Here is a 14,509-nt window from a genome sequence, read left to right on the forward strand (position 1 = left end):
GAGTCTCTGGGATGATCGGGATAAAAATGGGAGTACAAACATCGGAACATAATAGACGCGCGACCGATGGAAATACTAATGAGGTGGAACTGTGCAAGTATAACAGATCGTAAAGGATGACGCACCGTGGGCGGAGATGCGACGAGAATTACGAATACGAGGGGAAAAGAAATTTGAAATTGTGCCGTGCTTTCGTCAGTCGTAAAACAGATACGCGAAGTCGAATGTTGTCTCTACATTTTCAAGTGATCGAAATTCGCGTGACAGTGGATATTTAAACTATATCGCTGGCTGTATCTTAAAATATTTCTGTAAAAGAGTCCTTTCACAGGTATTTTTAACAGATTCTTAATAAATAATTTTTATTAAATAAATAGTTCTCGCGGAAAGAAGTTGCACGCTCCGACATTGTTACACCAAACACATTTACACGCCCACGAAATGTATATATGCATCAACTATATTTTCTCGGTGTATTCTTTATATTCAAAACAGTCCTCCTCAAAATGCAAACTTTGTTTTATTTCCACTTTACCCGAATATCTTTGAACTCGCAAGTCGCGAGATTCTAGAAATAAACGACGATGTTGAAGAGGGTACATCCGACGCATTTTGACGTGCATCTATATCTGGAAGAAAATAGCATATAAATATAACGTTTATATTTCTTGTGATCCAAATATTTGACGGTATAATACAAATACACACATGAGAGAGAGAGAGAGAGGGGGGAGAGACAAGTGAAAAATTATGATTACCGTAAGTCAACGAATAATCTTTCTTTCTGCAGAAAAAGTGTGTCAACGCCGCACGTAATTCCTTGTTAAATGCAAAGTAAATCCAAGGATTAACGCAACTCGTGAGACTATTTAGGAGACTTAGAATAGTGAAAGCAGCCCCTGCAAGTTATGATGCATACAATGAGATAAGAATTAATAAGTAATTTAATACCTTAGGGAAATATTACAGAAACATTAGATCCATAAAATATGGGTGATCCCGTTATCTTTTTTTGCATATTAACACGTATCTATAATAACAATATAAATTAAGACGACATACATAATAATAAATTAATTTTATTATAAGTGTTATGAATTCTAACCAATTATACTTTGATTGAAAGAATAATAATTCAAATTTCTGAATTGCTAAATGTCAGTAACAATGAAAGTGATTAGTACTATTTTTATTTATATTATTATGATATATATACTATTATTTGTCACTACTCTTTGACAGGATATTTACCGGCAAAAAATGGCGAGTTGGAAGCTTTAGGATCCCATGTTGCCCATAATTCGCATCCGATAAATGGGATATTGGTAACGATGTATAAAGTAACCACAACGATCATTTGTTTTACAGTGTTGATCATTGCTTTGGAAATAAGGGGATCTCGATTTCGCTGACAGAAACTGACTTTGTTGCTTCTTTTAAGATCAATGAGTCCCGATAGTTTACTACTTCTCCATATCGATATACATATTCTCGTGTAAGTATATACGAGCACTATGAAGGGTAATAGGAACTGCATAACACTGTACCTATAATTGAATCCAGACATCTCACATGGCTTAAATCTATTAAATGTTATAAAAATAGATATGTTATAATGAAAAAATATATGAATAGATATTACCAAGTAATATAGGCTCTCTCGCCATATTTCAGATAGAAGGTGGCCCAACACTCCCAAACGCCGGGCGATATTTCCATGTATGAGAATATAAAAATCTAAAATTATTGAATGAAAGAGATTTGTAATTTGCAACAAGAAACGCATCGACGTTTACGATTGTCCGATGGTTGCTCTAAAGATACGTTTACCAAAAATATCAAGAAATTTGCGAAGTACAAAATATGCTTGTCACTTATAAATGCATTGACATTTATAAGTGACAAGTCCCAAATAATTAGTATGTTGATATATGGAAAACAATTTTGTCAAAGTATTTAAAAATTTAAATAGATATAAATCTGAAAATAATTTTGTTGAACATCAAAATAATTATGTAAATTGTTCAAACTGGTTGCTAGAATGTTAAAACTTTTTGCAACATTACTTGTTGTGCTTAAGTTTCTTATATAATTATTTTGATAGTCCAACAACATTATTTACAGATCTGTATCCAGTTGAATTTTTAGACACTTTAATAAAACCATTTTTTTCTGTGCAAATTAGCGTGTCAGCGCTATTAGATTTGTGCCCGCTGTCTGTATAGGATAAAAATTAATATCTCAAGTAAGCTGGTCCATCTTTCGCGGATGGCATGGTGGATCGTGAGAGTATACGTCTCGCGGGGAAGCGGAGAGACAGCAAATTAAATTTTCAACAGACCTGCGGTACGCACAGCATAGCGGCGAGTGTCCACGCTCCGTACACCATCATTTTCGATCTTCGAGATGTGACACTACAGTAACTGAAGGGATGGCAAATGGCATGATATCTGTCTATCGCGGTCACCGTCAGGATATAGGAACTGAGATACAGGCCGAATGGCTGTCCGAATTTGATCAGTTTACAGAGCACTGCACCACCCTGAAATCTGACCGCCGTACAATCAACTTTGTTTAATCGGATCGTTCATATCGTGATACTTGATGAGAACAGATTTCTCCGAGTTTAGATTTTTAGAACATTTTTTAGAATTATACATGGAAATTTATATTTTAAAAATCAATTAACTTATTCTCATATTATACATATCGATTGTTATTTATTTATCAAGATTATTATATTAAAATTTTAACAAGTTTACTTTTGTGAAAAAAATAAACCCTTTTTTTACGATAAATTATTGATTAAAATAGCAAATAATATTCTTGGGCTATGAAGGCAAAACGTTAGAAGCTCTAATCTGGATTAATCCTATCATACATCATATCTCTTGATGGATAAATTTAATTTCTTAACATCAATCAAAGTGTCAATATACATGATTATGCTGGGGAAAATATAAGGTGTATCTGCTTATACTGCTTTTCTTAAAGTCTGTCCTGATTTCAGAACTTTAAGATGGTTATTCGCTGTCAATCGCGACAGTGATTAAACTTAACTCAAGAAAGATTTCTGATTCGTTTCCATCATTATATACGGTATTACCTGTATATATCATATTTTTCTATATACGATTTAAAACTATATGAATACTAAATTTATCTTTCTATTATTCTTTTATTTATTTATTTAGTCCATTATTTATCTATTTCAATTTTTTTTGCTAGCTCTGAAAAATATTTTTCACAGCGAAAAGTATCGTTACAGTCGAAAAAACCTGTCTATTGTATGAGTATGTAAATCAATTAATATTCCATTATCAAAATTGAAAAGTATTTAATTTTAAGATTATTTTTCTTGTTCCTAGTTTTATAGTATACATTATATTTGTAATATTTTTACCGTGTATAATTATAAAACTATTAAATTTATAGTAGGTATATGAAAGTTATACATAATTTCGATAAATTCTGTTACATTCTGCGATTAGTTTTTTCTCCAATTTCTCAAAGCAACTTTTCAAATATCCAGACTTAAATTATACACGTATGTAATTCAAACATCTACATTTGAGTAATAGGATAATAATTATTTTAGATAGAGAGTCAAATATTATACTACCCTAATATTTAACCCTCGTTTACATCAACAACGACAGCAACGAGTCATTTGGACCCGAAGCGAAAATTTTAGACGATTGCAGATTGGTGCAATCTGATTGATACTATGAAGTTCTAAATTGTAGGTAAAAGAACTTTGAACGTTCCTCTATCAATCGCTGTAAGGCAAAGGTTCACTTGCATTCTGTACTTCAAACAGAGCATTTTAGAACTTATTGTTAGATGTAACTTTCATAGCTGCAGTGAAGGATTAGTATTTTTATGAGTCTAAGGCCTAATTGTACCAACATTACTTTGACTTTTAGCGAGACTTAAAACTGTCTTTCTCCCTTTTTAAAGCCGAGACAGAGAGGGAGAGAGTTTTAGCTTCGCAAGCGGGTCTAAATAAAATAACTGATGAATAAAAGAAACGATACCGTTAGGCTATCATGATTAACAGTAATTGTCATGGTGAAAAAAAACCATGATAGTTGTCACAGACAAACAAATGCGCTCATATTTCCCGTTATTGCTGCCTTCGGCGCAAAATGAAAATTTACGTATTGGTTAACAAAAACTCATTAAAAGAGTCATAAGGTTAATTGGAATGACTGTGCAGTTTACCTGAACGTTATGTCCCAGGCGAGTTGCGGCAGAACGTCGAACAGACCCGTCAACAAATCAGCCACGCTCAAGTGCATGATGAAAAAGTACATCCTGGTGAATTTTCGTCGCTGATAACGTCGCCGAGCGTAAAGAGCCAACAGGACCAGGACGTTACCGATGATCGTGATGAGGAATATGCTGGTCAGCACCGCGATTTCCCACCTGGCGAGATGCTCGTCTCTCGCATCATCGTCCAACGGTCGTTCCGAGAACGACGACGACGAGGAGTTCAGATCGTGTGACATATCTCCGGGACACTCCTCTCGTACGCGGTCCTCTCGACCCGCCGCTCTGTCATTCAAATAATCTTTGCCCAGACGAAGGAGAAAAAAAAAGAAGAGAGAAAGAGGAAAAGAAAAGAGGATTTCGGAGTTTGTATGTACGTACATACATACGGATCCGCGCCTGTTACGAGCGTGCGATGCGAAACTCGGGCGGCGATTGAATATTCATACCGATTTCCGGTAGCGCCAACGTGACAATGCTTGTTCTCCGACACGACAATACGGAATGCTTCTTCTGAACATATCGTATGTCGGGCATCGGACGAGCGCGGTTTGACATTTGGAATTACAGTTTCACAACGCGGGGATGTTTCAGAAACGCGGTTGGATGGGATATGAAATTGGCGAAGGATTTCAACGTAATTAGCACGATTTCTACAAAAGTATATAAATGGAACCGTTGATACGAGAGACAATGTCGATACTGCACTCGGCTCGACCTGCGTCGCGTCTCTCACCACGAATCGGTCAAGGTACAGTGGAAGTATCGAGTCCGATTGGAAGAATCCGAGGAAAAACAATATCACGTGATGAGGGTATTGCACATAGATTATGATCATGGCAATTTTGCACGTATATATGATTGAGATTTTTTCTTTTCAACGACTCACTGAATAAATTAAAAAATCATGTAATGTATATAAATTTCCTCCCCCCTCTTATTGGATTTTCAATATTCTGAGAGAGTCACTAAAGAAAACATAATTTGTAATATACTTCCAGCTTCAGTTTATGATTACGTTTGAAGTTCCGATAAACCGAATCGTTGCAATACACTGTTAAATATTAAAGAAAGAAATTTAAACTAATTTCTTGAGTTAAATTGTTGTAAATGAATAACATATTGAATAGAAGCAGTGATGACCTACAGGAATGATTAAAAATAACTCAAATAGCGGGTATAATTTGACATTATGAATTTAACAGTGTAGAACTGAAAAATATATTAAAAAATTTACGTATAGGAATATTATTAAGCACTGAAATCCGCTTCGAACAAATATAGGATTCTTCCTCTTATTTGTATTAAAAAAAGGGCCTTAACATTCTCAACTATTTTGATGTCAATCGCACCATAAATTGTTACATATCGAAACTTCGGCGAGTTGTCGATATTTCATTTTCAAAAGGACGATAATTTAAGGCAAAATTATTCTGTTGTGTAAATGAATGGAAAATCTTTGACTTTGTGTATCGATAATCTACATAGAACCTGCGTGTTAGTGTGAGAGTGTTATACTAAACGAGCTTAACAATTATGAAAATGATGCATTGTAATGCCATCTTCTTCCATAATATACCGATTGCGTCAACAAGGCTGTGATCTTTAATTGGAACTCTACTAAGTAGTAAAATATCAAAGAAATATGGTTATAATATGAAATAGGCAATCAACTTTATTAGCTATTAATATCTGTAGAAAATCATGGTAAACAATTTAATCAATTAAAGAGATCATGGATTTCGTACTGGTTAACAAATCAATTTTTTTGGAAAAGTTAATTATTTGCACTTTATTGATTTTTGCATGTAAGATTAATAAATAACAAAAAGTTTCAATAAAATATTTTTTAGCTTTTAGATGAAGTCTAATCGATTCTGGTTTATCGACGAACTTCACTGCACCTGCGTGTTATTTTATTGCCCTTTTTTTCTCTACCAAATTTATAATAGATTCCAAAAACTCGCCCTCATAATTCTACAGATTCGGAACAAAAATATTTTTACATTCGTAATCAACATATTTTCTTTCAAAACAGTCATTTCTCTCGCAAAGATACGTAAAGATTCGATCTATTTCTAGTATATTATTTTTGAATTCTAGTATACGATTTGTACAATAGATTTTCGATCTATAATATTTCTACGCGATTGAAAAATTTGTGTCGAATTTCATATATCTCAAACGATCCACAGATTGCGTTAATTTAACATTAACACAAGATGAATATGTCACAAATATTATGTAAAAAAATTAACACAAAAAATGTAGCACTGATATAATTTGTAAGAAAATTATGGAAGTTTATTTTTTCAGTAAAATTAACATTTATGATATGTTAAATTAACATGAATTTTATTTACTCTTATCTTAAAATTTTCGTTTTAAAATATATTATTTTTATATTATAATATTTGTTTATTTATTCATAAATTGTATCATTTTGACACTAAGAAAGACTGATATGTAAAAATATTAATTTAGTATGATACATAATATTCAAATAACATAATCATATTATGTTATAACACAGTCACAAATATATTAAACTAACACTCAGATATGTTAAAAATCCTACACAAAATTTTAACAAATACAAAATGTTTTTTACTGTGTGTACGTCTCGAAGATATTTATTTCGAAGCACGGAAGTCAAGTCTATAATTATTCATATTATCATTGGAACAAATATTCTTACGATAATTATAATAATATGAAGCCGTCCAATATTCCTGCAGTTCATAGTAATTTGCTGCTAACGATTCTCAGTATTGATTATTGTCAGAAACTATTATATAGACAGAAATTATTAATGTCACATGGCGCATCTTTCTATAGTCGTCGCGAAAATCCTTTCCGTTATCATTTACGACAATGTCAAATCTCATTAAACTTCTTTTTACGACGAACTATTTATCTTAACCTCTTACCAAGATTTTATTGAAATACTCCGCAAAAAATGATCGTTCTCCGGTGCATGAAACGATAATTTTGCTAATGCATTTTAATTCACGGCAAGAAATATGATTGGATTTCTGATTGACTTTTTCACTGTGATCGTGGATTATTTATAAGTTTGTGCATTTTGTACGGAAAAGGCACCAACGTTACAAGACAATAGGTATTAAATATCGACGAAGAAAAAAAATGCAGAAAAACTGAACTGAAGTACACACAACTGAACTTCTAACGATTCAATAAAAAAATCATATCATTATTTCTTGGGTACAATATATGTATATTATCGTGACTGCAATAAAAAAATATCAAGAAAACTATATTGTAACATCACAAAAAAATAATGCGCGTTATATCGCATTGATATGCTAGTTTTTTTTTTAAAGAGAAGATAATTGTAGATTTATTATCAAGAATGCTCGCGTAAATAAACGTGTATCAGTACAGGCTTATCTTTTTGTCAAAGTCATTCGCGCTTTTTATGCAACGAGAAAAAAATCAATTTCATTATTTGCTTTCAACTGAAGAAACACAACATCTTTTTGTCAGCGCTTTTTAATTCGTCCGAGACAACCCTGCAAGCATGACTCGATGATTGACTCACGGTCAACCGTATAACTATAGCTGTATAATTAATTAGCGAAATGCAATCTCGGTGTAAATGCGTTCATGTGCGTCAATTAATGATCGAGCGACAATGTCGAGCGTGATCGCGACAGTTCCGGACGTTTGTTTGATCAAGGTGTATATGCGAGTTTGTTATGCGCCGTATGGCATTGAATTGTAAACAGTCCACTTAAATAGGCGTATGTGACCCACGTTCGGGCACAGGTCGCGAGATGATCGAGTGAGCTGAAAGATCTTGACAGGTTGTAATTACACTCGCTCTGTGCGCACGTTTAAAGCTTGGTTGTACAACTAGTTTCTCTCTTAATTTTATATATAATTATTGTAATCATTATTTTGTAAAAGTTTCTCTTAGCACTTATTTTAATCGACATAAAGTAAAAGTAACATAACATTAATATTATAATTTCGCACTCTCAATGTAAATGTAATAAAATACATGATGTTACATGACAGCTACGTTGTTGAGTGGGAAATTATAATATTAATATTATTTCTAGCAGATGTTAACTGGATGATAGATACACAGTCTTTGATCATTATTAGCTACGGTATACTTGTTAAAAGACGTAATATCAAAAAATATTTTTTTATTTTATAAAAATAAATAAATATTTGATAAATGCTACCAAAATTGCTTTTTTATTAATTGAGAATGTCGAAACAAATAAAGAAAATTCTGCTTTAAATATGCAAAAATAAAAGTAGTTGTCAATTCGGCTACTCAATATAAATCTATCAAAAAATCCAAAGTACATTTAATAATATGGTCTAAGTTCAATATTTTACATCAGCATTTCTCAAACTTCTGTACTTAACTAACTATAGATCGATCTTCATTTTCGATAATCGCTAGTTAAGAAAACGATGATAATGTGAAAAATATTCGTTCAAGTATTCTGTATTCCACTAATTTTCCGTAATATATGCGACTCCTCAGAAACGCGGCGCAGCTTGGAAGTTGCGACAATATAGCTAACGTTGAGAACCGTCACTTTACATCGTTGGTTACGATGTATCAAGGTGCATCTCTTTCGACAGTTTCGACGGATGTCGCACGTAATTCATTCGGGAGGAGGGAGGGGACAATTGATGTTGTTCAACTCTCATAACTTACTCTATTATTGTCGGCACTCCATCCCGCTTTGCGCTGCCGACCGCCGAAGAGAGAGAGAGGAGTTCTATGATCTTTACGTTTCTTTGTTCCTACCGGCAAAACCTGTCTGCCTCGTGCCAGGCCCGGTCTTTTCGCCGGCGCAGCAAGTAAAGACGTTTATCATTGTCGACGTTGCTCGTCGCCCCCGCGTCGTTCTTGGTTATTACGGGTTATGAGCGTCGGTAGGAGGCCCACCACGCCGATCGATATAAAGGGAGAAAGTGATGACCTCAACGTGCACGTTAGAAAAGCTTCATAAAATAAATTACTATGTGTTGCATGTACATCTTAGAGGATTATGGAAGGACGTATCAAAGAAGATTCCACCGTTTAGATCGGTATTTTAGTGTGGACTTCGATTCCTTCCCCTTTTCTCTTTCCTTTTGTTTTATTCCCTGATATAGTCGCCTGAGATACTTAAAAATCACAGGCGCTTCCTCCGATCTCTATCCCTCGACTGTACCTCGATAAAGAGGGTGGACTGAAGGTAAGAGGCTAAAAATGAGCGGAGTAACTCGTATAGATTACAACATTAAGTGTTTGATAAATTCGACTTCATTGGAATTTTTCTCTCGTAAGAACGCCTTAAATTTTGCGAGATACTTACAGCTCTATTCTCTTAAGGATTTGTGATGGTGCATGCAAGATATCTTTTTTTTACAAGAGTAAGTTCGAGCAATTTATAATCTGTTTCGTTGCTAATAAAGTACAGACATAAAAAATTCGAATAAACTATGTGTAATAAATTAAAAGTGTTTAAATTCGAAATAGAAATGTCTAAGTTTCAAATTGGAAATTAACGTCTATTTGATTGTATAAAAAATTTGAATAAATTGCTCAAATATTAATGATTTAAATAAAGGTAATATATGAAGAATAATAAGAAAATAAGTAACTTCTATCATATTTCCAATATGTGTAACCATCTTTTTTCCAGTAATCCTTTATGCAATGTTCTTATTTTTAAAACTAGATACATATATATCTTGTTCTTTTACTTCAAAGTGACTTAACTAAAAAAAATAAGTTTTCCAGAAAAGGAAAATTATTTTTGAATTTGATAGAAAATCATTGGCTATGAATGATATCGACAAAAAAGAAACATTCTTAACATTATTAAATGATATTTTTGTCATTTTTGTTTTACAATCTTTTTTAGTTGTGATAACTTTAATAATATTTTTAAATCACTCTTTTTGAGTTGTGATGATGTTAATGATTCTTTATAAAATTAAATTAGTTTAAACGATTATGCCTATGGAGAAAAATTAAACATGTACGTGTGAAAAATCTGAAATAGTAGTGGTGACTACATAGGAGTTTTAGAGTCACTTTAATAAACTTAATCGGCCGATTAGTCCATTTGAATTGACTAATCGCATTTATCATTTCGTTTGACGGCAGATGCGATTGGCTAATTCCAATGGACTAATCGGCCGATTAAATTTGTTAAAGTGATCCTTAATCGTGAAGCAAAAACTACATAGATTTTTTATATGATTTTTAAAAAAAATTTACTTATGTCTTCGAATTATCTTGATATTTTCTTGTGTTTCTATTGCGTGTAATGTGGTAGGAGTAGCTCGAGACTTGAACTTTCCATAAGATATAATTAATCGCAAATACGGGAAGGGTTCGCGAACGTAGTAAAGGTGACAACGAGGGAAGAGAACTAAAGATGATGACAAATATTGATAGATAAAAGAAGAGATCGGACCGGACTCGCGATGACTGTATGTGTGTGTGTGTGGGTGTGGATGTGGGTGTGGATGTGGGTGTGGGTGTGTGTGCAGTTTAATATTAAAGCTAGACTTTCGTCTGCCACCCCTCGAAATCTACCGGCTCTCGTCTGTATTCTCCCTATTGAACTTGCTCGCGTACTCAATACGCGATTTCCCGGTAAAACTTTTAATTACGAAGACTGGAATTAATATCGCGCCGCGACGGTGGCTACGTACAAAATGATCGTTAGACAGATTATAATAAAGCAGGCGTATTCTCGTGCCGCCGTCTCGATTATTGATCGCCAGAATAACTATGGCGCCGGCTTGTAAATGTATATATTTCTGATGAAATATATTATGAGTCATGATCATTTATATATAAATTGGATGATCGATTAACAATCTGGATGGCACAATTATATAGCGATTTATCGCCGATATTAACCGATATCTTACAATTTTAAATATGTGTATTTCAATTAATTTACGTACAGCTTAGAATACATATTACGTAGTAGCTTAGAATACATATTAAAAATTTACATCTGATCACCAATTAAAAATTAAAAATTTAGTTAGTAAAGTGTTATTTTTTCTGCTGAAGTATATCATGAATCAAGATTGCATTGTGTGCATCCATAAATTGATTGATTAATAATCTGCATAGCATACTAATAGCGATTTGTTGTATTTATTAGTAAATAAAATATCTTACCCCTTGAATGTATTATAATTAATTTATATGAATGTATTATAATTAATTATATATATATATAATTATAATTATTGCATTCATAAACTGAATGATCGATTAACAATCTGAACAGCATAATTATAATAGAGATTTATTGTCTATTAATAAATATTTTACAATCTTGATAATCTGTATTTACAATTAATTACGTAACTTACAAAGTATGTAAAAATTTACATCCTATGTTAGTTACGTTTAATTTTTCTCTCTCTTATAAAAGTTTGACAGAGAGACGGTTACCAATCATATTTCTTCTCGCCTATTTTGCTATGTTCATGATCAAGTGTAAACATTGCGCCGTTACTTACGAAGTTTTCCATGAAATGCTTTCTGCCTGTCTCATGGGTTCTGATTTCAGACTCGACTTAAGTTAATAAACAAGAAAGAGAAGGAAGGGGAGAAAGAAAGAAAGTCAAAGTTTTTATTTTATATCATTAAGATATTAATGGTGTCTGTGCGGATATCGATTGATAGAGTTAAAAGCATTTACGGCGATTATACGAAAGTATCATTTACGCACAACAAAGCAGAAACGTGACATTTGTTAGCCGAATGTAAATTCGAATACTATTACCGTGATTTCACGGAGTTACAGGAGAGAGGCGTGGCTAATTAGATAACTGCGCTAAACTTGACGTATTTTAATAATTTCAACCGAGATTCAATAGAGAGAGAGAGAGAGAGAGAGAGAGAGAGACTCCGCACAATAATAAGCACGCTTATAGCGAGGTGAGGGTGCGCATTCGCGTTCCGGTTGATGACGGATCTCGTGCTCACACGCGAGGCAACTAAATTGGCCAAAGTTACTGTGAATTTCACGCCCCGGTGTAAAGCAGCTCGGAAGGAAAATTAAAGAGGATGCGACTGTGTGCTGCCGGGGCGAGGCACGCAAGAAGCGAACGAAGAAAATGTAGCGCTGCAATTTCGCGCTTCGTAAGCTCTCTAGACAGACCACGATGTACTCGCACGACTCGGCGCGGGTGCGGCGCGGCGCGGCGCGGCGTTCGGACTCGGCAAAAACTGGTTTAGTAACCGAGGTTTAATTGTCTGTCTTCGAAGGTCTAATAGTTCTCTCTCGCGCCTGTCTTAATCAGATAACGAAGAAATTAATTGTAAATCGCGGTACGATTTCTTTCGCGTTTATCATGGACGCGACTGCTACGGAGAAATTAAACGGATGAGATCAACATTAATCAGAACAATAGAATTAATTATTGCTCAAGTTACATTACTTATATTGTTAATGGGATTTGCTACATTGATAAACTTTTACAGGAATTTAATACTGGAAGGTAGTGATTAATTACTTGTTTTGAGTATTAAAAGCATTGTAGTTCAGTGCTTTTAATACTCAAAATAAATAATTAATCATTACCTTTTAGTATTAAATTAGATTCCTATAAGGAAAGAAGATAATTATGACTAAGCACTGTTAAAGTTCATTAAGCTTTCTGAATATTTATGATACTTGTAAAGTATTAAAATTATTTGTAGTTTAACTCGCGACCCTATTAAAAAAATACACAGAGAGAGAATTTTACATAGGATGCGAAATAATGTTATAATCAAAATACTTTGTTAGAGTATTTCTCGGAGCATTTTGAACTCGAGTTTTCCAAATGTTTACGCAGCGCCGAGGCGGGCAACGTAAAGACAACGATGCGTAGTATGTATACTTTAAAACGACAACGCTTCTTGCGCAAGTCAGGAACCAGACAAACACATCACTATTAAACTCTCTGCCCGAGCTAGACAAAAATGTATATGCGCGCACGGCTTGCTCTTGTTAAGCGTGCAATAGGCAGCCTGGGACGCTTAGTCCGCATGGGGCAACAAAACACATGGGAACTTCTAGGGAACTTCCGACCGTGGCTTGAAATCTTGTTAAATAATTTAGCTCTTTTGTGTACCCTTCTCCAGCTTCTTCCTCAAGCTTGCTACATGCCCGGGTTCTCTAAATGTAAAATACGCATGACTAAGCTCTTTATTGTGACTTGATATCCCATTTGCTGAAAGCGCTCTGTTGCAATTGGGATTAATAATCTCTCTCTGTGCTCCCTTTGCTCCTTTGTCTCGTTACGTTGCCGTCGAAAACTATTACGTGACCGAAAAAAATCCGCGTAGCTTTGATAGAGAGGTACTTATAAGAATTTTATGATATAATGGATGCTCTTCATTTACATGACATTAACGATATTTGTGTCTATTTGAGTTAGCTCACATCGATAGCTTCAGTACGATAAATGGAAAGCATTTATTATACTCATAAATTGATGTCATATATGATGTAATGTCTCAAGTAACATAAAAGTATCTATAAAATATTTCAAATGTTTGACATTTTTTAATATCTTTATTATTTTTAATGCATTTGCTCTTTTTCAAATTGAAAAAGTAATAATACCTGTTTTAGACCGAATGTCCGATATTTATTTAAATTTCCTTCAACAGTAAAATTTTACTAGACAAAGTACGTTTTAAACTATAAAAAACTTACATAATATCTCTTTAAAGAAAATTTTATTAAAATTTATATAGATTTATAGGACATACTATTTCTAGAAAATTATATTATATTTAATTAATATTTTTAATAGATATTTTAATGTGGAAATTATGTTACTTAATTGTGCTCCAACAATGATAATTTGATTTCGAATTATTGCGACGTCCTGCGAGTTATTATTAGATCCTGCTAGATTATTCATCATGCTAATAATAAATGTGACATTTAACCTTATCATACCCTTGGAACAGTTAATTTGTTTTATCGTCCTGTTTCTATAATTATCTATCAAACTGATATCAGACTTTAATATTAAATATTCAATGTATTTTCATTCTATTTAGAAATAACTCAAGATCTATTTATTATGCTATTTTATAGGTTTATAGAATTCTAAATTATTGGTCCTCGTTATTTGCAATCTCATATTTAAATAAAAAGACAGTTTATTTTTGTGCTTTATTGTCTGGTATTAATGCGAATTATAATAGTTTTTAATACTCCTTAATACT

The 14,509-nt window shown here is 33.3% G+C and overlaps 1 protein-coding gene across 3 annotated transcripts; it reads right to left on the reverse strand.

The window, feature by feature from the left end:
* Positions 1 to 385: 385 nt before the first annotated feature.
* AkhR (Adipokinetic hormone receptor) lies at positions 386 to 5,088 on the reverse strand. 3 transcript variants are annotated; one of them, XM_018460499.1, is made up of 6 exons: positions 4,654 to 5,088; positions 4,225 to 4,557; positions 2,342 to 2,549; positions 1,643 to 1,737; positions 1,252 to 1,547; positions 386 to 899 (listed from the first exon to the last, which is right to left on the reverse strand). In XM_018460499.1, the coding sequence occupies exons 2-6, from the start codon at positions 4,509 to 4,511 to the stop codon at positions 532 to 534; spliced, it is 1,254 nt and encodes a 417-aa protein (XP_018316001.1). In that variant the 5' UTR covers positions 4,512 to 4,557; positions 4,654 to 5,088; the 3' UTR covers positions 386 to 531. The 3 variants fall into 3 exon arrangements, with proteins under 3 accessions (XP_018316001.1, XP_018315999.1, XP_018315998.1); XM_018460497.1 differs by having other exon boundaries at positions 386 to 629; positions 759 to 899; positions 4,225 to 5,088; XM_018460496.1 differs by having other exon boundaries at positions 4,225 to 5,088.
* Positions 5,089 to 14,509: the final 9,421 nt, after the last annotated feature.

Source organism: Mycetomoellerius zeteki, unplaced genomic scaffold, assembly GCF_001594055.1.
Source record: "Mycetomoellerius zeteki isolate Tzet28-1 unplaced genomic scaffold, Tzet1.0 scaffold94, whole genome shotgun sequence".
Taxonomy (NCBI): domain Eukaryota; kingdom Metazoa; phylum Arthropoda; class Insecta; order Hymenoptera; family Formicidae; genus Mycetomoellerius; species Mycetomoellerius zeteki.